Source organism: Echiichthys vipera, assembly GCF_963691815.1.
Source record: "Echiichthys vipera genome assembly, chromosome: X".
Classification (NCBI taxonomy): domain Eukaryota; kingdom Metazoa; phylum Chordata; class Actinopteri; order Perciformes; family Trachinidae; genus Echiichthys; species Echiichthys vipera.
The window spans coordinates 26,588,395-26,612,171 of NC_139825.1; the positions used below are offsets into that span (position 1 = coordinate 26,588,395).

The 23,777-nt window shown below is 43.5% G+C and overlaps 1 protein-coding gene across 1 annotated transcript; it reads left to right on the forward strand.

Moving 5' to 3' along the window:
- The first annotated feature begins 4,065 nt into the window (after nt 1-4,065).
- Nucleotides 4,066-23,755, forward strand: crocc (ciliary rootlet coiled-coil, rootletin). Its single transcript, XM_083938373.1, has 36 exons — nt 4,066-4,169; nt 4,261-4,406; nt 6,171-6,362; nt 6,445-6,528; nt 6,622-6,713; nt 6,805-6,970; nt 7,066-7,172; nt 7,281-7,508; nt 7,600-7,690; nt 9,090-9,176; nt 9,251-9,463; nt 9,639-9,838; nt 9,938-10,120; nt 11,182-11,326; nt 11,437-11,583; nt 11,836-12,066; nt 12,904-13,097; nt 13,172-13,299; nt 13,454-13,623; nt 13,715-13,894; nt 14,072-14,206; nt 14,321-14,464; nt 15,050-15,288; nt 15,381-15,540; nt 15,640-15,807; nt 15,892-16,315; nt 16,620-16,777; nt 16,890-17,010; nt 17,097-17,260; nt 17,741-17,956; nt 18,531-18,755; nt 18,843-18,992; nt 19,164-19,364; nt 19,973-20,104; nt 22,640-22,813; nt 22,925-23,755. The coding sequence occupies exons 2-36, from the start codon at nt 4,272-4,274 to the stop codon at nt 23,021-23,023; spliced, it is 5,883 nt and encodes a 1,960-aa protein (XP_083794499.1). The 5' UTR covers nt 4,066-4,169; nt 4,261-4,271; the 3' UTR covers nt 23,024-23,755.
- The last annotated feature ends 22 nt before the right edge of the window (nt 23,756-23,777 follow it).

The following is a 23,777-nucleotide window of genomic DNA, read 5'->3' on the forward strand; positions in this document are numbered from 1 at the left end:
TCTTTTTGTAAACAACTAAAAAGCCTTGTGTTAGATATCATGTTTACACAACACAAGCATGTTATTTCTGTCTCTACATCTTTGCGCGTTTACTGTCCTTTTGTTCTCAGTAGAGACAGCGGAGTTCAGAAAACTCTGACACAATAGAGATTCAATCTTCAAAGATCATTTGTTTAATTGTTTGGTAAGAGGCTGCACTCCTAACGGAAAACGGAACTGAAACTTACCAGAGTTCCTCTATTATTTTGTTTGAGAAGAGGATTCACTCCAACAAAAAAACAAAAATACTGAAAAGTAATTAAACAAACTGAAATAATATATTTTTATTTTGTTGTGCTTGAAACCTAAAAGTGGTATTTGGTTTAACTCTGAACTGTTTCTGTTGGGGAACATTATTTGGACCTTTGGATAATTGTTTAAAAGTCATTTTCTGTTGCTGAGTGTAGCTCATTGTGCAATACACTGATTTAAACTGAGTTTGCATTGTGACTCTAATTATTGCCTGTCTAATTCCTTCTGTCCGGCGATTTTTAATTTAATTTAGCAGCTAAAACAAAGTGCTGTTGTTTTTGTTCTGTCAGGAATTTATACACATTTACACAGCTCAATAAGAACATAAATCAGTGTTTCCCCTACCCCTCAAATATAATAATGAATTAAATAAATAATTATAAATAGTAATAAATAGCACAATAATAAAAGAAACCTGCTCTTACCTGTTCAGAAGTTAACTCCGCGTGGCTTCTGCTTAGCAAACTAGTTGACAATAGAGGTGAAATCTAATTTTCTAGCTCAATGGAGAGCACTGAATCTACCCAATCGATCCTGTGCTATGACTTTAGATGGTGAGGTACAGGAAAAACGCAGTGCAAACGTCACTGAATGATGCTGAAAAAGAGCTGTGATCAATAATAAGCATTCTCTCCATATGCTTAATTGATGGTCCTTCTGCAAATTCGGACTTAAAACGAGTTCTGAAGGCAAGGAGTTGGCTCTGGAAATATGGGCTTAAGTCCCTGTTGTAGTGGTCAGCAAGGCGCTGTGCATGCTCATACAGTTCAGTTCTACGAGTTGGATAGCCTGGAAAGTGCACTGGTTCATGGAACCTCTGCAGTATCTGATTGATTATGATATCCGGACTGGCATTAAAGACACTGACCCTGAAGTGGCTCTCAGGGTCACTGAGCCTCTCATCCTCACATAGGTCATCGTAATGTCGTTTCACTCTCCATGCTTGAACTTGCACTCCCCAATTTTGCGGCTTGAGCGCTGCTCTTGACGTTGTTGAAGTCCTTTCTGTATGTAGTCAGAGGCACACAGCCTTTTGAATGTTGGCATCTTTGCATTGCAACATCTGTGACACTGCATGGAGGTTTTCCAGTACTTTGGCTTGTTGAACAACAAGCAGAATTAAACTAAAATGTTCCATCTTTTACTTTAGGGCTGAGGCCTCGTCCCGCACATCTTTCTTTTCATCCACCAAAGCGATTTTGGTTAGGGCTTTCAAAACATCAACAAATTGATACCTCAGAGAAGAGAGAGCATCATACCTTGAAGACTTACGGGCAGAGATGCTTCAGGATTACCTCCGAGTCAGACAGCAGTGACCATCTCTTAATGCTCTTACTGAAAAATAAATAAAGTGTCTTGATTGTGTCCTAAAGCCAAATCATAACAAAAGTTATCTCGACACACTTTAGATATAGAGTAGGTAAAGACCAATCTGTATGACTCATTTATGATAAAAAGAGACCCAACAATTCCCCCATGAGCAGCAGCATATCTATAATAATAATAACGAAAATCTCCCTTTTAACAGGTCACTGATCAACAGGTGTGTCTTTCCTCAGATGTAAATCACATCTGCACACTGTGAAATCAGTGTCAGTAGTCTACTTACAGGCCAGATGGGGGCGCCACTACAACTGAGTAGGCTGAAAGCTTCTGTGTCATGGTTACGATTAAATAATGCACCCATATCACATCACATCAACAAGACAAGACAAGCAACAGTTCAGTTCAGTTCAGCAGTTGGTCTGCAAGCACTTGAAAGAAGCCCTAAACATCAACAGCATGTCTGTAATTCATTGTTATTAATATATAGGTGCAGTTACCTCCTGTGAGATCTGACCTTATTCTTATTTCCTTTGTGTGTGTGTGTGTGTGTGTGTGTGTGTGGGGGGGGGGGGGGGGGCTGTGCTGGGGGGCTGGTATTGACACCCTCTTGTCTGTAACTATGACGATGACAACCCAAACAGTGCAGACCCTCCTCATGTTTAATACTTGTGTCATGATAGTTTTGCATCCACAGACACAGACAGTTTTTATTACGAATTTATTGTTTTGGAAAGTGTTTTAAAGGAAACTTATTCAGATTCATTTTAACCTGATGTCCACAGTTTCAAACCACCTGGTGTTATCAGTCCCCAACTCCTGCCTCTGAGGGCATTGTTAAAGGGAAAGAAAGACTTTGAGACTGCAGTCGTTTTGGTTTTGTCTTGAATTTGAAGGTCCAGCTAACCACGTCTTGTTTACTAATTTAGGCCAGGGCCGTAAAATGTGTGCTTGGATCACACACATTCAGGACCTCAACCTTCATTTTGATCTCAATGATACACATAAAAAGTTTCATGACTGTATCTTGAAACAGTTGTGACAAAACAACAACAAAAAACCCAGTCTACAGACTGACAGACATATAAACAACTGGCAAAATGTTCTCTGTTTTTATTTTACTATTATTGAGATGTAATGTTATCACAGACGGATAGTTGTGTAGTATGTGTGTTCAAAGTGTTGGTTGTTAAAATGTTGTTTTTGTTGTGTGTTGCTTGTCAAAAACAAACAAACTAAACTCAACAAAAACATTAAAATACTCACCTTCAAAACCAGCATCTTTGTCAAGACAATGCACACAAGGTGAATATAATACCAGCGTCACTGTCACGGCCGGTGATGATTTTGCAGCTTTTAACGAATTGCACATTGAGATCTGCCATCATAAATTATGTGATTTGTTTAAAAAAACAAAAAAAAATCAAACACCTCCCCTACTCTGACTTTTATTTTGAAATTAAATACAGTGTACCCAGTTGCAGCCTAAAAGTGTCAGTGTCTTACAGGGCTTTTAAAGTTTTCCCCCGACTTCTCTTTGTGGTGCAGTTGAATAGCAGGTCTGTGAATATATGTGAGCGGTGAGAGTGGAGGAGGAGGAGGAGGAGGAGGTGGAGGGGCGTGAATCTTAAACCCTGTTAATCCTGCTGTCCTCAATCTCTGCCTGTCTGTACCGGAGGAGGCGACAGGACGGTCACACACTCCGGGCTCCAGGCTGTGAACTTTTCTTCTTTATCGCTCCCGCTGGACAGTAAAAAAACAAACAAACAAACAAAAAAACATCAGTTTTTGAAGACGTCGTTTTGACTTTAATCCTGTTCGCCGGAGGCTTTTTAAATATCTGCGATGAGCGCCGAGGAAAGCCCAGACACCGACTCCAACAAACTGGAGTGTGTGATCCAGGTGAGCTGCTGCTGCTGCACCGGCCTCAGTCCTCATGACTGCAGTGTGATGGGAGCCTGTTTGTGTTCATGTGTGTTTTCATGCAGCACTTTTTTACTGTGGAACCAACTGGTTCTGTGACATATTTTCCATCATCATCTTTCAGATTTTTTATTTATTCTCGTCATGTGGAGCTTTTCCTTATAATATATATTATATTCTCTGGGTACTTCAGGGGCTCGTTTTCTCTCTAAATGTCTCAAAAGTATATATATTTCTCATTATTGCTTCTTATATTTTGTTATTATATTTTATTATATCATGTTTTATATGTCTTTATGTTTATTGTTTTTCTCTAATGGGTCTTTTTTTTCCTTCATTGCATCATATATTTGTTATTTTATTATGCCATTTTTCATTTACTACTGCCTTTTTCTTTTATGGAGCCTCCAGCAAAAGTTTTTCTCTCGTTAACTTGTATAACTGGAACGAACGTCTTGAATTTGGAAAGGTAAAGCATCAAACGTGTGTGTTTTGTGCACATCAGAGGCTGGAGGAGAGTGTTTTGTCTGAGGAGAAGAAGCTGACGGTCCGGGGCCCTTCACCAGACGCCCCCCCTACATGTCTACCAGCACGAGTGCGAGAGATTGTCACAAAGAACCTCAACGACAGCTGTGAGTCTGCTCTCCCGTCATAACGAGGTACTATTTGACGCCGTCTTTGCCTGATTGTTGTCTGTCCGTCTGCCCCTTTTTTCTCTCTCAGCTGCCGTGGCCATGTCCTCGGTCATGTCCCTCCAGGAGGAGAACCGGGTTCTGCAGGGAGAGCTGGCGAGGCTGGAGGACCTGCTGGCACACAGCAGAGCCGACCGAGACGAGCTCGCCATCAAGTATGGAGCGATAAGTGAGAGGGTAAGAAACCAGGACACTAACAACAGTCAGTGACAGTACGGTGGGCAGAGAATGACTGAATAACGCCACGGTTTCTACACAAAACTGACCCTGTCAGTCAAATCTCAAGAAGAAGAAGGATTATACACCTAAAGGGGATACTGTGGCACTTCCCTGTTTTCCCATTTGAGTTCTTCTTTCTTTGTCAGAGATTTGCTCGTCTCCCAGGTGATGGGCTGGAATGAACTGAAGTGGAATGTTGCCATGGCGTCTGTCACCCTGGGCGACTGTAAACAGGGGCTTCAGTGGGGGCCAGAGGAGGTGTAGTGGTGGGTGGGCTCGTTTTGGGTTGAACATTAATGAAGGAAACGCACAGGTCTGCATCCAGACACGAAAGACAACTCAGATGAAGCCCCTTCAGATAAATAAGGTCCTTTTAATGAAACCATCAATTACAAACCAACATTAAACTGTAAACATGTAGACTGTTGATCCTGGTGCCACCTACAAAATATTTTAGAAAGAGCGTGGCCTTGATTTTCTTTTTCTAATCAACTATAAACTTTATTTAAAACTCAGGAATATATTGAGGTGCAACCTCATTTTCAATATAGCAGCGACAAAACACAAAACATTTGAAGAATACATAAGTAAATCCAAAATATCAGAAAAGTAAAGTGACACAAAATAATGAAATCAGGGAAATCTAGTTAAAAACAGGAGCAGTTGGAAGTAAAATAAGATGCAGTTATGGATTTAAATTATCCTAATGATAAAAGTGTGGTAAGTTTCAGGTCTTTTTGTAGAGTGTTCCAGGTTGCAGGAGCCAGTAAACGCATTTAATTGTATTTAATTAAAGTGAATATTTGGGTTTCTGCTGAAGGAATCAGAAATACTTAGGTGTGTTTATGCTGTTTACAGAGCAACAGTTAACAACAGTATGACTGCAGTGAAATAATGATGCTGAAAATGTTAATTATTAATATACATACCATTGGCAACATAGTTCCCCATTTTTTATTATAGTGCGTGATACAATTATCTGTTCATATTTACAAACTAATGCCATCCACTTCTAGAAAGACCTCCTTATTGATCCATATCAACCTAAAAGAGTCAGCAGCTTGTATGTCCCATAGTACAGAGGTTAACACTTACTCATGTATGTCCTTTGGAATAATTTGATGTCTTTTACACGTATATAGTCATATGAAAGAACATGAGAAAAGGTCTAGTTTTGTTAAATTAGAATGATGATCACTTTATATTTACACACAAGTTTAGGCTTATGTAAAATATAATTCTTTAAATTATATGACATAATTTCTTTCAAATAATTGTGCACTTTGATTTGTAATTACAAGTAATTGTTGCATAAAATAAAGCATCAGTTACTGTAAACCCTGTATTTCCTTCAGTATCTAAGTCTGATCCTAAAGCTCCAAACCAGCTGCTGAATGGACGTTGTGGTGAGATAGTTTTGCCAACTGCTGTTTCCAACATCAGGAATGAACGTTCAGTCTGAAATTTTAAGTCCTTCAAGTGCTCAGAAAAATTAAAATTTAAACGTAACGACTGGGAAAAATCCATTTGATGATGAAGACAGTGTATTATGATAGAAAGCTCCAGCTACTGATGGACCTTGTGGTTGTTGTTTCCTGTTTCCAAGGTCAGGAGTGACTGTATGTTGGGAATTACAGTACGTGTTGGTATTTTAAATTTCACAGAGTGGCAACACTGTAGATAAACCTCACCCCCTGCCCTCACTGTTAATGAAACCCACAGCTGGAGCAGGCGCTGCGTTTTGAGACGGGTGACGGGGACCATGATTCGCCAGAGTCACGCAGCCAGGCGCAGCAGAACGTGGATTTACGGCGGCGGCTGGATGAGGAGCAGGCGTCCTACAAGCGTAAACTTACCGCGTACCAGGAGGGGCAGCAGAGGCAGGCGCAGCTCGTGCAGAAGCTGCAGGCCAAAGTACGAGTGTGTTTATCTTCATCTGAGATGTAATCGTCGCTGGGTTTTTACAAGTCATTAATTGTTTTTTGTGCTACTTCAGGTGCTTCAGTACAAAAAGAGGAGTGGGGATCTCGAGCAGATGCTGCAGGAGCGGTCGTCAGAGTTGGAGAAACACAGGCTGAGCGTGAGTGGCTTTTTAACTGATATTGTCTCCAGGTAAGACGACATTAACCTTCCAGGAACAACACCTAAACCATCAACCACCTTCTTCATTCAGTGCCACAGTGAGTCACCAAATGGTTGCCATCAAGACGAATCAAGCAGCAACCTGGAGGACGCTTTAATCCGTCTGGAAGAAGAACAACAAAGGTGACATGTTACACGTCAAACACTTCAGAATATCACCGTGTTCCTGCCCTACTTGCTCTGTCAATTCGTTTGTCCCTTGTGTGTTTTGCAGGAGCAGCAGTTTGTCTGCAGTGAACGCCATGCTGAGAGAGCAGCTGGAGCAGGCCGGTTTGGCCAATGAGGCTCTTAGTCATGACATCCGTAGGCTCACTGCTGATTGGACAAAAGCCAGGGAGGAACTGGAACAAAAGGAGTCTGACTGGAGGAGGGAAGAGGAGGTGAGAGAGGGACGCTTACATAACACCTAAACATTTTAAAAGGAGAAAAATGCAAAGATAATTTGCGTTCTTTTCGTATGTGGCTCCCCTTTTAGTCCTTCCACAGTTACTTCAGTACTGAGCACAGTCGACTGCTGACGCTGTGGCGGCAAGTGGTCGGGTTTCGGCGGCACGTCTGCGAGCTGAAGAGCGCCACTGAAAGGTCAACAATGCTTAAACCGCTCGCCATATGATGCCATTTCCTGTGTTCTGCCTTTTTTGTAAATGGTAATAATGTTTTCCCTCTTTGTCAACCTTGCTCCAATCTCAGGGACCTGTCAGATATGCGTAACGAGCTGGCTCGGGCTTCCCACTCTGCTCAGGTGTCTTGTGCAGGTCTATCTACCACGCTGTATACCCGTGAGGGCGGCGCAGCTCTGGCTCTGGAGCGGGAGACAGCTCTGCGCGTTCAGCTGGAGCAGCAGCTGAGAGAACGAGTGGCAGAGATGATGAGTCTTCAGACCAGGACAGACGCAGAGAGAAGTGAGCTCAACGTCAGGTCAGTGAGCATGTTAAGCTCTCGTAAAGGTTTGAGAAAAGAACATTTGCATGAAGGCCTTTTTAACGGTTCTCATTGTGTCGACTTCCAGGTTGTCTGATTCAGTGCGAGAGGCCGAGAGACTAAAGGGCCAAATTGAAGAGAGAGACAGAGAAATTGTCGTACTGATGAGGAGGCTTCAGGTGAGAGGGTTGTTATTTTTTTGTTATCAAAACTTAAAAACACATCATGGATGACACACACACACACACACACACACACACAAACACACACACACACACACACACACACACACACACACACACACACACACACACACACACACACACACACACACACGCACACATACACATACACACTGGTTTATTTCGAGTTCATCCTGCACATACTGTCCTGCTGTTGTTAGCACTCACTATTTTTCCAAATGTGTTTAAACCCACGGCTGAAAATAGTCCCAAACAAATACAGTATTTACTTCTGTTTGAGTAACATCTGCCCAAACCCTCAGTGCCCAGCTGTATTTAAACACAAAACTATAATATGGACCTATTTTTAAAGAGTTACACTTCTTCAGTAGGGATGGAAATTGAGAACAGGTAACAAATTGGTACCAGAACCGTATGCCTCCAAATTGATCAATTCCCTGTCATCAATACCGGTGTGTTTTCCTGACAGCTGCAGAACTATGACTTCAAACTTGTGCGTCTACGCGCCTGGAAACTTGTCTTAAGTGTGGTGTTGTAATAACATCAGTGCCAGGCAGGCTTTGCAGATTTTGAATTTGAATATTCTCTCATTTCGTGTGTTTCCCGTGTTCAGACTCGGAGATAATAAAACAGTTGTGTTGGTGCTTAAAACCTGTGTGTCTACACACAACAATGACCAGGACTCAATAAGGAAACCGATAAATAATGAGACGGAAGTATTGAGCGACGGACTAATGCATTGTTGCTTTTGCTCTTTTAATGGATTAAAAAAACTAAATAAACTAAATAAAAATGGCAATCTTATCTTTTAAGGAATAGTTTGTATTTTTTAAAAGTTGGATTATATTTTTTTATTTGTATGTATTTATTAGTCTTCCCTGTTGTGTTATTTTGTGACCTTGGTGTTTTAGACTAGCAATTAAACTGACCAATCGAGGCAGCTGTAGACCAGCCACTCCTGTGTTCATTGAGGTAAATTGCTGTTTTTGTCAATGGAGTCTGGTGGCTTTAACCAGAGCGTAGATATCTTCAGTCGCCCCGGCATAATCTTAAACAGTGTTGTCATGGTAAGGCTGCGAAAATATTCTAAACACATTTATATTATATATAGTTTTATATGGCTTAATATGTTTAGCTGTTGCTCCAGTCCACTGCAGGACATTTCATAGCTTCCGTGTCGGTAATCTTGTCTGCTCTTTTAAACTGGAGGCATGAAGACCTCCATCTACTGTAGGTAACACTGACCATGGATAAGTATCTCGTATAACACCACTTCAGTAATCTATCCCTTTGAGGCTGTAATGCTTTCTCGGTTGCATTGATTGTCCTCCTGCAGGTGACTGAGGTGTCTGTGCTTCATGTTGTTTCCCTTCAGGAGCAGAGTGGCAACGATGAGACTGACATGCAGGCGATGCGGGCGCACACTGAGACGCTGTTGGACTCCCTGCGGGACATCGCTCAGGTAATCAACTACACATACGCGCACAATTTTATATCACAAAGATGGGAGTGCTTCATTTTCATTTTATTTTGTAGACGATTTTGTCCGACGGAGAGTCGTCATCAGAGGCAGACCAGGACAACGCTGGGGCTCCGCTCCTCACGATGATCCGCAGCTTCTCCCCTCACCGCTCCTCCTCTCCTCGCAGGTCGTCCTCCCCCTCTCGGCCCTCCTCGCTGCCGCCCCTCCCTGAGGCGGCGCTAGCAGCTCTGCGTTCTGCAGTCACAAACAAGACGCTCCAGCTGCAGGTGACATGTCAATTCATGCATTTCATGACAGTAATTGTCTCAGGAAGAAAGCACATTGGTGGTGGAGGCAGAAATCACAGAGGTGGATATCTTAAAATCTGGGCAACTAAAACACAAACTATCTGCATGATTACGTACAACTAGAGGAAAGTGATCTTAAGCGTTGTGTTTGCAGGATGTTCGAGGGCGTCTGCTCTCTGCCCAGTCCTCGGTTCAACAGTTACGCAAGCAGCTATCGGAGACTGATTTGGCTAAAAGAGATGCAGAACAGCGAAACCAAGCTCTGCAGAGGGAGCGGGACGCTGCTCAGAGAGAGAGGGATAACGCACAGAGAGAAAAGGACCGTCTGAAACAGGAGAGAGATACGCTGACCAGGTTTACAGACTCTTATATCATCTTCTTACAATCTGTTTCTAATCCTTGAAAGTGTAACTTCAATATACTGTTCTTCTCCAAACATCATAAACATGGCAGTGAGAAGGTAAGCCTGGAGAAGACCATGCAGGTGGCACAGAGCAGCGTCCAGATCCTGCAGATGGACTGCGAGAAGCTTCAGTTGAACGTGGCGTCCACGCAGCGAGAGCGAGATCATGAGAAGGAAGAGAAGGAGGCCGCCACGCAGGAGAGAGAGCGGGCGAAGGCAGAAACTCAGAGGGTGTAAGTAGGCTAATTGATTGTGATTAAGTGGATGCGATGTGGACGCTAATCCACAATCCTGGTGCACAGTGCATATGCCATTCGTACGATCTGTATTAGCTTCCTACAGAGCTACAGAGAAATCTGACCTCCGATGAAACACAGCGAAATGCATTTTTGTACATATCGGACAAGCCAGCTGACTCAGTTTCTTGACCTGTTATAAGAGAAAGTCAGAATAAAATACAGAAAAAATAAAATGAAACATTAAGACCTGAAATAGTAGAAAAATCACTGAGACGCAGTAATTCTGCATTTGTATATGCCCAACAGATATATTCACTTCAATTCAATTTTATTTATAGTGCCAAATCATAACAAAAGTCATCTCAAGACACTTTACAGAGTAGGTAAAGACAGACCCAACAATTCCCCCATAGAGTACGGTGGCAACGACAACCTTCCCCACAACAGGCAGGAACGTCGGACAGACCCAGCTCTATGGAGGACGGCCATCTGTCTTGACACAATCATCTTAAAAATAACAACATAGCTAAGGGCTCGTGAGGTTTATCAAAAATATGGGGACACTGTCTGCCTCCCGAATAACACTTGGGAGTTGGTTCCACAGGAGAGGAGCTTGGTAGCTGAAGGCTCTGCCTCCCATTCTACTTTTGGAGACTCTAGGAACGACAAGTAGCCCTGCATTCTCAGAGCGCAGTGATCTAGTCGAGTAATACGGTACTATGAGCTCTTTAAGATACGATGGAGCCTGACCAATAAGAGCTTTGTAGGTAAGGAGAAGGATTTTAAATTATATTCTAGATTTTACAGGTAGCCAGTGCAAAGAAGCGAATACAGGAGAAATATGTTCTCTTCTATTTGTTTTAGTTAGTACATGAGCCGCAGCATTTAGGACCAACTGGAAACTCTTAATAGACTTATTGGAGCAGCCTGAGAATAAGGAGTTGCAGAAGTCCAGCCTAGAAGTAACACGCTTTATAGATAGTAGAAGCTTTATGGTGCTTTATAGTAGCCCTAGGATATATTGTTATAGTACGACGTTTTTTGTTTTACTACAGACAAAAGCAGTGGGATCAGAGCGAGAGTCGAGCCTCCTCTCAGCGCGGAGAGCTGTCTGCAGTGAGGGAGATGCACCAGCAGGGGGAGGTTGAGCGGCAGCTGCTGGAGCGAGAGAAAGTCCAACTCTCTGAAGCGCTGGCTCGGGTGAGAAAAAAAAATATCTTCTACTCATTTAAAGTTTTGCTGAATTTAATATTCGCTGTTTTTATGTTGTGTGTGTGCAACCTTTATATGACTGACATTTCCCTTTCCAGGCTGAGGGCAGTAACGCAGAGCTCTCTCTGCTGCTCAACAAGCTGCAGTCGGAGGATGCAGCTCTCAGGGACTCTCTGGCCAAGATGGGGAGCATGAATGAGGGCCTGGCCCAGGACAAAACTGACCTAAACAACTACATTCTCCAGGTAAGATCATTCCAGGAAATTAACTAGTTCAAATGAAGTGTCCGACCACCTTCTGTTGGCAAAAGTGTATTAATCTGCAAAAGGTCTGCGGTCAAAGCTCCTCTGGCTGCATAACACTTCGTCTCATATCTGTCTCCATCCATTCCGCCATTGCATTCATTATGTCGCCCTTGGTTACACAAACAAAGTGACAAAAGCAGTTATGTGAAGAATGAAAAAAGAGAGCTTAAGTGTACTGACTCCGTCTCTCAGCTGGAGGAAGGGAAGGGCCTCCTGCAGGCTCAGAAACGGGAGGCGGAGCAGGAGAAGTTGACCATCAGAGATGAGCTGGTTCGGTTGGAGCAGGACCGTCTGGAGCTGGACTCTGCCCGAATCACGCTGCACCAGTCGCTGCAGGACGCAGAGCTAAGCCGGGAAGGGATGGAGGCAGAGCTCCAGAGTCTCAGGGCTGAGAGATTTAAGCTGCAGGAGAAAGTCACCCAGGTAAAGATTATATCACTTAGATGCAACAAAGCCTCCGATAAAGTAGGGGACAGTATGCAACAAAAGCAACAGTAGATGAAATAAAGTGAGAGTAACAAAAGAAGAACATAATTTAAAGAACATAATAATTTGAGATTTTAACAATTAAGTAATTAAGCCATAATAGAATAGTTTGCTTAGAGTGATGTTATATATTTTTTAAACTTTAAACTGTCACCTGTGTTTTCCTTCAAAAGATATTTCCACCATAAATTGGTGCATAAAAATCCACCCAAATGCAGGAAATTAAGTGTCAGTCCCCCATTAATGTGTACCCAAGCACAGATTTCCTTGTGATGAAAGGAAATCTAGTCCCTTGCTCAAAGCACCAAGAGAAAAATACATTTGAAAAGCTAATCAGCAATGTCTCTCTCTAGAAATCATGACGCTTACTCCAGATAATCCACAGACCTGATGTGAGCAGTTTCATATTTGAACTATATTCTTTCTACCAAACTGCACACACCAACCCTATCACAGCACAGAAGGAAGCGTACTCATGGATGTCTTCCTCGTGGTCAGACATTACTATCTTGTGGAGATTTTATTGTGGACTCACATCAGGTCTGTGGATTATCTTGAGTAACCGTCATGATTTCTGGAAAGAGACATTGCAGTTGAGCTTTTCAGATGTTTTGGGGGGTTTGGGCGCTTTGAGCACCTTAAACAGTGACTACTTAACGGATGTTTATTTGGCTAAAATAGTAATGGAAACTGTCAGTAACATGGAAAGGAGAAATCTTTTTGTTTAATTGTTTCTTGTCACTCATGTTTTTTTTCTTTGGCTTTTGTTCACAGCTCTGTGGTGAGGTTACCTCTCTGGGATCAGAGCTGAGTCTTTCCAGAGGAGAGGGCCAGAGGAACGAGGTGTCCTTAGAGGAAACCGGCCGCAGTCTGGCGGACCTGGCCCGAGACAAAGCGGCGCTGGTGGTCCAGCTGACAGCGTCTGAGAGAGAAAACACTGTGCTGTCAGAGGAACTGGCTGCTTTCAGGTGTGTGTAGTTGTTTGTCAATAACACATGCATTTTCACTTGAGTGTCTGTAACTTGTGTTTGTAACTGTGCAGGTCAGAGCGGGAGTCCCTAGAAACCAGTCTGTTCGAGGTGCAGCAGCAGCTCGTCCAGGTGGAGTCTCGTAGGGAGCAGCTGGAGGCGGAGAGCCAAAACCTTCGAGTCCGCTGTGAGACTGCAGCAGGTGAGTGACAGAGTATGTAGAAGAAAACATACAAGACTAACGAGAGAAGAGGATCTAGGGTTGAGAATTAGACGCAAAAAGTGAAGATGTTTGGTATATTGAGAAAGAATCTGTGTTTCCCTCTCCTGGATGTTTTCCTGGATGGAATTTCCAGCTGAACTGAGGCGTGTACGCTCTGATGGGGAGGCCGCGTTGTCCCAGGCTGAGAGACAGAAACAGTCTCTCGCTCAGACTCTAAACACGGCGCAGCAGGAGGCCCAGCAGGCTTTACGCAAGGCCGTCGCCGAACATCAGGAGGAAGTGGAGAGGCTGGTCTCAGAAAAGGTCAGAATTTCTGCTGACTTATTTTTACTATTCCGATAAGGCTGATGACTCTTTAATCCACATTTGTGCACTTGGCTGCTCTGTTTTACAGGAAGTAGTGCGGCACAGCCTGCTGATGGAGCAAGAGGGCGCTCTGAGGAGGCTCCGGCAGGAAGCAGAGGATCAGCTCCACAGAGCGGAGAGAGAAAGAGAGGAGCTGCTGGAGGAACTGAGGAGTCTCCAGCATGACAGAGATCAGAGTCTGCTGCAGGCAGAGACTGAGAAACAACAGGTCTGATCTGAGTTCAAACTGAAAAATCCTCCTAATACTTATAATAATAGTTTTAAACATATTGTCCTTTCCGTCACTGTAGTTCATCAAATAAAGTAAAGAGATATTGTGGCTCAGCTCTGTTACATCTGTTGTTAGTTCCTCCTCCTGTTAAGCAGCTTGTGTATCTCTCCCCAGGCCCTGTCTATGAAGGAAGCCGAGAAAGCAGTTTTGTCTGACAGGGTGTCCACCCTGCAGGCCGAGCTGTCAGCTGCAACCCTGGAGGCCGAGCGGATGTCGAGAGAAGCGGCTCATTACAAAGAGCAGGAGCAGGTGATGTGTATGAATGATTTCTGAATGTATCTCCTAGCGTCTGTCTCCTCTAACAGAAATGCATGAGGACGATGTAGTAAATTGTCTTTTCGTCAACACTTTGTTTTCACACAGATCAGAGTTGGAGCTCTGACCATCGAACTGCTGGAGCTTCGTTCTCAGCTGGAAGATGCAGCTTCTGTTCATGAAAGGGAACTCCAAAGTCTACAAGAGACTTGTGCTGATCTTCAGTCACGTGCTGATGTTACTCACAAAGAGGTAAATGATGTTGTGTAAGTGGGAATATGAGAGGGTGCAGTACAAACCAGAGAGCACATACCTCCACCAAGGCTGCACATTCCTTCATTTGTTATTTTAATAATAGAATACACTATTTTTGTATGCATTTATACTTTAACATACACGTAGGGAAAATCATGAGATTCATGTGCTGTGTCCTTTAAAATTAAAATATGTGCAATTTACATGATTTACGTAGAAAGTTTTAATACGCAGACAGGATTTTACAGTTCTGAGAGGTTTAACAGCTAAACAGTAGAATTATATGATATATTGATTGGCTAACGCGGCGCCATGCTGGATGACTTGGAGTGACATGACGACTATTTTGCACACTAAAACAAACTACTTTACACAAACTAGTCACGTGACTTGTAGAGCAACGATGCAGGAATGAGGACACCAAATATATTGTAACTTCTACAATTCTTATGGTTAAGAAACCGTGGTTGTGATCAGTTAATCCGGACATCCCTATTGTTCGTTGTGGAATAGTTTACCACATTCTCACTGAATCTGTTCGGTTGCATCACCTTGTATGACACGTGACTTTAACTCCCCCAGCTGGACCAGTGCAGAGCTTCTCTCTCAGCTAGCGAGGAGAGTCGAGACCTGCTGAGGCGGAATGTGTTGGACGTTGAGCGACGTCTAAACCAAACTCAGGACGCGGCAGAAAACAGCAGGAGAGAGGGGACGGAGCTGCGACGTGGCCTCTGTGATGTCACCAAGGAGAGAGACACTCTAAGCCAGTCGAACACTCAGCTGAGAGAAACTCTACGAAGTGCAGAAACTGAGAGAATAAGGTAAATACTTCAACGGACAGGAAAATATCCATTGACAGAGTTCAGAGTAAAATGTTGTCGTTGTCATGGAGTGTGTGCGTTGGGGTTCTCAGTGTTAAACGACAGTGTGAGGAGAAGGAGCAGAAGCTGGCTGTGTTGGAGGAGAATCTTTCATCTAATCAGAAGGAGGTGGGGGAGCTGAGGAGTTGCCTGAGAGAAGTCGAAAGGTCACGACTCGAGGCTCGGAGAGAGCTCCAGGAGCTCCGCAGACAGGTTGGACATTCTGCAACCCTTCCTTCATACCTCTGGCGTTTTTTCAGTCTAGACTTCACGTGTGACTGTGTTTTGATTTTGTGCTTTTCTTGGCTGCAGCTGAAGGTGCTGGATGGAGAGAAGGAGCAGAGGGGGAGGGAGGTGGCAGAGCTGCAGACTCGCCTGTCGCTGGAGGAGCAAAGAGAGGAGGAGAAAGGGAAAGAGCTTTTCAGTCTCAAACAGAAGTTAACTGAGGCAGAAGCAGCTCGAGACTCCCTCAAGAAAGAGGTAAGGATGAAGAAGAGTGAAAATAAATCTTACTTCTTGTGTTCACTGGGTCACAATTTCTCAATCTTTTGTCTTTCAATGCAGCTTTCTGTGACTCAAAAGCGCCTGCAGGAGTCTGAGTCGGGCTGGCGTGGCTGCGAGAGAGAACTGACCGCTCAGCTGCAGGACGCGCGTGGCTGCGAGAAGAAGCTGCAAGATGAAGCCAAGAACTTAGCACTGCGTGCTCAGGCGGCGCAGGACTCTGCTGCTCAGTGCAGTCTGCAGCTGAGCGAGGCCCAGGGCCGACTGGCCGCTACAGAGGCGGAGCTGACCCGGGCCGAGGCTGGGAGGAGGGACCTGGAGTTTCGTCTGTGCAGCCTTCAGTCGACACTGACGCGGACGCTGGGTATCGGAGCAAGCGGCCGGGGAGGCAGGGGAAGAAGCCCAGGGGGGAGCTCCACATCACCAGGCACTATGTCACGTCACCACAGCGCCTCACCCCTTCGCTCCTCGCTGTCGCCTCCGAAAGGTAAGAATGAAACATGACACTTTAACTCTGCAATACATGGTTCAGACATTTATTCAGACATTAGGTACAGCTCAGAAACCTGGAAAATAATTCTAATTTAGCATAATTCATATTTTTTTTTTAGTTTTCAACAGAAGATTCCTTTTAGCTGCTTAAAGTATTTTATTACTAGATTCTTGAGGTATAAAACATATCAGATTATTTTATTGTATTTAATAATGTGATCCCTCGTCCCCTTTTAGACGCCCCAACATAAAAACAATATTTGTACAAGATGCATGCTCTTTATATTTCATTTTTACAGAATTTCGAGTAAGCACCCCTGACAACACTTTAAGCTCAGTGTCTCCTGAGAGAGGGGACACGCCCCTGCCTCTCCCTCAGCCAGAGCTGGACCCTGACACACTGCGGAGTGACCTGAGAGACTTCCTCCAGGAGCTGCGTGAGGCACAGAGAGAGAGGGTGACAGAGCTACACTGCACAACAACAAAATCACAAAGTAAATATTCATAATAATTAAAGGATATTTTATTGTTTGCGTGGCTCAAGTCTTTTTGTATCGCTGATTTTGAAGGATGACACTCGATGCCAGCTTGGGGCCCTGCAGCGGGAGCTGGAGGAGCTGACGGGGGAACGAGACTCTGCTCTGAGTCGTCTCACTCACCTGCAAAACACTGTACAGGAATACCAAGAGGGTAAAACATTTAACCTTCGTCCGTGTAGTTTCAGAATGCTGATCTAGAAGACCGTCTTTAATGTGCGTTAATGTGCGTGATCGCAGGGAAGCGTGGACTGGACGATCGTCTGACTACCACTCAGATTTTGCTCCAGCAGCAGGAGGAGGTGGTGAGGAGAGGAGACAGAGAGAGGAGAGCTCTCACTGACAGGCTGAAGGATTTAGAGCGAGCGCTGCAGGCCTCTGAGATGGATAAAAAACATGCACAGGTACACACACACACACACACGTTTGTGTACACACCATGTATTTGTACTGGCACACAGCCGTGACCGCTGATTTGCCATGATCACCTTATGGCAGCACTCAACAGTAGGGCGATATGTAATAACAACAGATGCCACACACAGTGGCACACCTCTCCATATGTCTGTTTTTAATGCCAGCACCTCTCAAAATAATTTACCGTCTGTACAACAGGAGGAGCAGGGACACAAAGTGTGCGTCAGAAAAAAGCAGCACAAAGATCCTGTCTGTTTGCTTGCTAATGACAGAAATGTATATTTGTTTCAGGAGGATTTATGAAGGGACGGATAAAGTTAGAGTTTAGATGCAGCTATGAATCATCCGTGTGTGCTTTGTGTCTGGTGTGGTTTGGGTCTAAAACTCAGGTCTCCTTTATGCAACAAAGAATTTTATTCCACCTACTTATCTTGTTAACCGTGTCTGTCCTCCCTCCATATCTGCAGGATCAGCTGAATAAGCAGCGTGCTGCTGAGATGCGTCTGGAGGCGGAGAGGAGGCGTCTGCGGGAGGCGCTGGAGGCAGCTGAAGCTCGGGCCACCAGGGTGGAGCTGGGGAGACGCAGTCTGGAGGGGGAACTGCAGAGATTAAAACTGAGTCTTGGAGACCGGGAGGCTGAGAGCCAGGCCTCCCAGGAGCGCCATGACTCTCTGCTGAAACAGGTACAGCAGGCTGATACAGAGTCTTTTTATGCTTAATCTGATTATTCTCAAGTAAATGTGTGATATATACAGTATTTTATGTGCCTCATGAATTGACCAGGCCCTTGGTTGCATTGTTTATGTAGAAATACATTTATGGGTCTGTAATTTCTTATAATATATTTTTACTACAAACAATTGTGCAAAAAAACTAATTACATGAGTTATGAGACATTGTTAAATTTGTGCACCTCCATTTAATTAATTCCAGTTGATTGTTAGTGTACCCTACAGAGTTATTTGGTCAGTACACAGCAGATCATCACAACCGTACAGAAGTCCTGATGGCACAGACACTTTGACAGAATTGATATAGCACCTCCACCTGCTTTAGAATAATAAAAAAAGACATGGAAATCCACTTTTTACAATATGGGACCTTTAAGTTTCCATATTTATTCACCTGGGTTTGAATCGAGCAGTTCTTTCAAGGCTCCTAATAGACTGAGAGTCTACAGCCAAGCTAACTTTGTGCTCTTCTCTTTGTTGGTTTGCTGACTGGACTTCACATACATTTGATTTTTACAAACCACAGGTGGCAGAAGGACACGCCCGTGTGTCTCTGCTGCAGGGAGAGGTGGAGAGGCTGAGCCAGGCTCTGCTCAAAGCTCAGGAAAGTGAGTCTTTACTCAAAGAGAAGACCTCTTCCCTCAAAAAGAGCCTCCAGGAGGCAGCAGCTTCTCACAGCAGCACACAGAGTCGTCTGACCGCTATGCAGAAGACGCTGAGCGTGGCCGAACAAGACAAAAGGCTTCTACAGGTGAGAGGGACTGAAGGGGGGAGAAAAGACCTTTCACATTGTGGATGAAACCTGACAGTGATGTGATGATTATTTTGTACCAATAAGGAACGAATGGATGAAGCCCGGGCCTCATTAGTGGAGAGCAAAAAGAATATGGTCACCCTCACTGAGCGCGTGCAAAGCTTACAGAGCGAGCTGGACCAGAGCGAGCTGAGACGAGAGGAACTGGAGGCTGAGTTCAAAAACGCTCAAGAGGTGAGGGAGACAAACATCTGTCCTAATCAAGTCTTCAGCTGGAGACATTATACCCAGAGAAAATAATTAAATCTGCAGAAGAAAGAAAATAAAAAGCATCCAAATACATAACATTTTAAACAGTAACAGTCTCTAAAGTCACGTCTCTGTGATCTTCCTCACCTCCGTCAGGCTCTACGTCAGCGCTCCGCCAGTGTCGTAGAAGCTCAGCGCAGCACCAACTCGGCTCTGACAGAGCGGGCCGCGATGGAGGAGCGACTGCGTGGGCTGCAGCGAGCTGTCGCCATGCTTGAGACTGAGAAAAAAGATGCTGAGAGACAGGCTGTGAGGCTGGAGAAAGACAAGGACGCACTGAGGAATACACTGGATAAGGTCAGCGCTGTAGCTTGGGCAAAACAAATGTGAAACTCGTTCCATTCAGTTGTTTCTTTGAGAATTAAAACAATTGTGGTTGGTGCAAAAAACGTTATGACCCCATTATGTCACAGGAAGCAACATCCAATAGTAGACATGTGGTCACAGAGTATCAGAACCATAGGGGGTCAGAATGTGAGACACAGATTTGATCTGAAGTGATTTTTTCTGAAGAGACATCACTCATTCTTTAGTCAAATGTTAGATATAGAGAATTTTGTAGTTCATACACAAAAATAGTTGGTTCGCTTGGTCTTCATCTTTGAATTTTGAAAACAAGACTACAGGCCTTGTTTAGAGGATCTAAACGCATGGTGTATAATCTGTGGCACAAGTGCATTCAGGGCGTGTCCAAGACAATGCATAATCTGGGCACAAAGTATGGCACAAGGGGCTAAGGTTGTATTTAGTCCCTTAATGAAACGCAATCCGAGTGGCTTTGCGCCAGGTGTAAGATAGAGCCCCAAGAGTCTGTAGCCTTGCGAGCGGCACTGTGAGGATGTGACTTCTTTTTGTATGAAAGGGATCCCACGCTTTCTGTTTTGGTTACATTTCTATTTCATTAGGTTGAACGTCAGAAGCTGAAGACTGAGGAGGGCAGCATGCGGCTGTCTGCAGAGAAAAGCCGTTTGGATCGCTCTCTGAACACCACTGAGCAGGAGCTGCAGGAAGCACAGCAACAGATACTGATGCTGCAGGTGAGGAGCAGCCGCATTTCAAACCGACACTGACAGATTCATCAGAAATCTCAACTGCCATGCTTCATTACGGCAAACTGTGCCTAACATATGCAAAACAAAACTCTTAGAAGCTTTACCAAACTGTTGTTAGCAGAGTCAGTGTTGGCGACACGACACCGCGTTTATTTTCTTAGCTGCTTCCCACCTCTAAGTGTTACTGAACGAGTCTGTCATGTCTCAGGTCAAAGCCTGCAGCTCACACCTTTTACAGTGGGACAAATCGGTCTTTAAGTTGACAAATTAATTCCATACTTAGCTTTATATGTTTTTGTGGAGTTTAAAATTCCTTTATCTCATTATTAAACCGTACATCCTCTAGTTAAAAGACTGTTTACGTTGTGTGAAACTCTGTCTTCCCTGACTGGAGTCACAAGGTATTTTTTCTTCCGTGAATGTTACAGGAGAGAAGGCTAGCTTGCTCCTTACTGTTGGAAAGATTAAGTGAATAAATAACTCACAGTACAGTCAAGGGCTAGACTTTGTTTATTCATAAAATAACAGCTGAAACTTGGGAAGGCTCCGTAAATGTCAAGTGAGGCCAGCGTAACTAGAAATAACCTGCTGATAACATCTTTTTCATGTTACACATCAGACATCTAGAGTTGTTTTTCTCTTATGCTTCATCTCTGCACCGCTACATCCTGTTAATAATTAAATCCAAAAACAAACGTCATTTTGCTGCTGTGATGCTTAACACTCATAACTATGCTTTCTTTAATCTACCACAGACACATTTTAAACAAGAATATAAATAAATAAAGCTGTAGTGGTTTCATCAAAAGTCATTAAAGTTGTTCATTTCAGGCTTGTTTTACTTCTCAGACCACTGTTCATTTTCAATTTAGTCAAAATTCCCCCATCAACCCCAGCAGTCATTCATAAACCTTCAAGCATTTACTATAAGGTCCAAGGAACCGTGATGATTTGGGGGAAAAGCTGCACTATAATTAAAGAACTTCAGAGGCTGCTTTTGTAATGACCTTCATTACTCCCTCTCACGCAAAAGGATCATCAGGATGTCAGGGCACCGGTCTACGTTGTAAAAAAGAAGTCAGCAGAAAGAAGCGGAGAACAGACGTTTGTCATTTCACCTGGAAACAAAAATCTATCCGCATGTTGGAGGTTTCTCCACAGGGGCCATTAACCATTTGTTAGAGGACCTGCTCCAGACCAATAAACACCACAGGTGTTAGTTTGACGCGTGATGTTTACTCATCTATAAATGATGCGACTAACTACCTGATCTTTAAATGCTCCAGACCTTAAATTATTGTTTAAATTTATTTCAGGTAGATGGTCCACATTTCCCGATTTCTGCATAAAATATTTCCTTTAACGGATCATTCAGATTTTTTGAAGCGCCTTTCTAGTCGTCTGACTATATCAAGTTTATAAATATATCGATATATTTTAAAACATGATATAAGATAAGACAATATCGTGTATATCGAGATTTATGTCACATTAAAATAAAGTTTCTTTCATGGAGCCAGTTTGGCTATTATATATTTATATATATTTTAAGTTATATATTTATAATCCATTTTATATTTATTTTATTTAAGGAACATTTTTATTTAATATTTGTATGTATTTTTATCTAACAAGCCAGTATTGTAAAAATATCGAGATATATAAAAAGTATCGCCATTCAGCAAAAAAATATTGAGATATGAGTTTTGGTCCATGTCGCTCTGCCCCACTTCTGACCACTCGGACGCTTTCACACAACTTTCACCCTGATCACACTCGTACACGGATGGCATCGCCTGCTCTAATCTCATCATTCAAACCATTCACACCCACACCCAGCACAGGGGCAATTTGAGGTTCAGTTTCCCCGATCCTGCGGATAGAGGAGAATCGCTGGAGTTCACAGGAGTTCCTGCTCTACAGCTGCTTCGGTTGATTAGTTTGTGTCATTTTGTTTGCACTTAGTGAGTCATAAGTGATGGTTGAGAGGGATTACTTTCGAATTACTCAGTATATTGTTTACATAGGATAATGCAGCATGTTATACCTTTAAGGTCTCAAAAGAAGAAGCACATTTTGCCATTAGATAAATGTCCTGAACAATATCAAACCGTTGTTTCTCCCATGGGAGATCATCGTTAATTTCTTCTTAAAGCTTTTTTTGCAGGCTACAAGTAAAATCTTCTTCATATGACCTCTTTAATATTCCCCGCAGGCTTATCACAGCACAGTTGTTTGGAAAGCCACATCCCTTAATGTCTTTTATGGCTGCATTTACATTGTTCCAGAAGGGCTTTAGTTAAGTGCATTTCCAGAAAGCATGAGTACGGCTTTCCTCCAGGTCGCCGCAGAGCCTCCTACATGGTTATTGTTGCTGTCTGCTTTTGATTTAGAGTTTTATTATGTGAAGAACCAGAGTCTCTTCATCGTTCAGACATTTTCTCTATAAACTGTCCTGAGATTCAGTATCCCTGTGTGTGTGTTTGTGCGTGTGTGTGTGCGTGCGTGTGTGTTGAGTAGACTCAGCTGGCTGAGACGGAGCAGTCACACAATCTGTGTGAGAGTTTGGCGAGGCAGCGTGATGAGGCCCAGCGGGAGGCTGAGAGGCTGAGGACCAGCTTCAGGGACGTAGAGCGAACGCTGGGCACCAGAGAGCGCGCTCACCGACACAGAGTCAAAGGCCTGGAGGAGCAGGTACGCACATCGTGTCGTAGTAAAGCTTAGGCAAAATCCCATCTCGGTTCAAACCTTTTACAACGCATGAACTGGTTTAAGGTGTAATAAAATGTAGTTTTATCACTACAGGTGTCCACCCTGAAGGAGCAGCTGCAACAAGAGATGAAACGGCGACAGCCTTCTCTTCCAACGTCCTTATTGTTGGCAGGAAAGCGAGATGCAGCTTAAAACCAGAAGCACCGTCTAAACCAGGGAAAAATCCACTAATCGTGAATGTCTGAAAGCAATATTTACTCACAGAAACTTTCCTAACAGTATTCATACTCTGTTTATAATGCAGTTTGTTTAACTTTGTGACACTGAAATTAACTTCGCTGTCATTTTGATGGTGTTTTATCGATATTTTGTACAGTGAAGAACACTTAACTCGACCCGTGGCGCACACTCAGCACAATGACAGGCGATGTTATTCAGCAGCTGTGCTGAAAACGCCAGCAGCCCGCTGATTGCTGGCAACCATCTGTACTTGATCCTTGCTCAACATCTTCCCAAACTTCCTGCTCTTATTCAAGGAGAAAAACCCAAATCACCGCAAGGATTCTTCTCCGGACAGAATCTGGATGTAGCGCAGGAACGAAAAAATGTGGCAGTTGTGCAGCTAGTTATATTAACAGGCGAGGACACTAAGAGAAGGAAAGCAAGTGTGTAATTTCTCTCAGACAGATTTTACTGATTATGTGTTAAAGAGACAGTTTTATAACTGAAAAGGGACCACTAGGCCCTGCATATGATGGTATCCCACACTACGTATTTTTATTAGTTAATATTAGTTTTACTAGGTGTATCTACTTTGTACTGACTGTATAAACGCTGACAGACGGATGATTAATAACAGCAATATGATTTGTATGGACAACACACATGGAAGCCACGTGTCTGTAGGAGAATAAACTCGCTGTTTGAACCATAATTCATGTCTTTC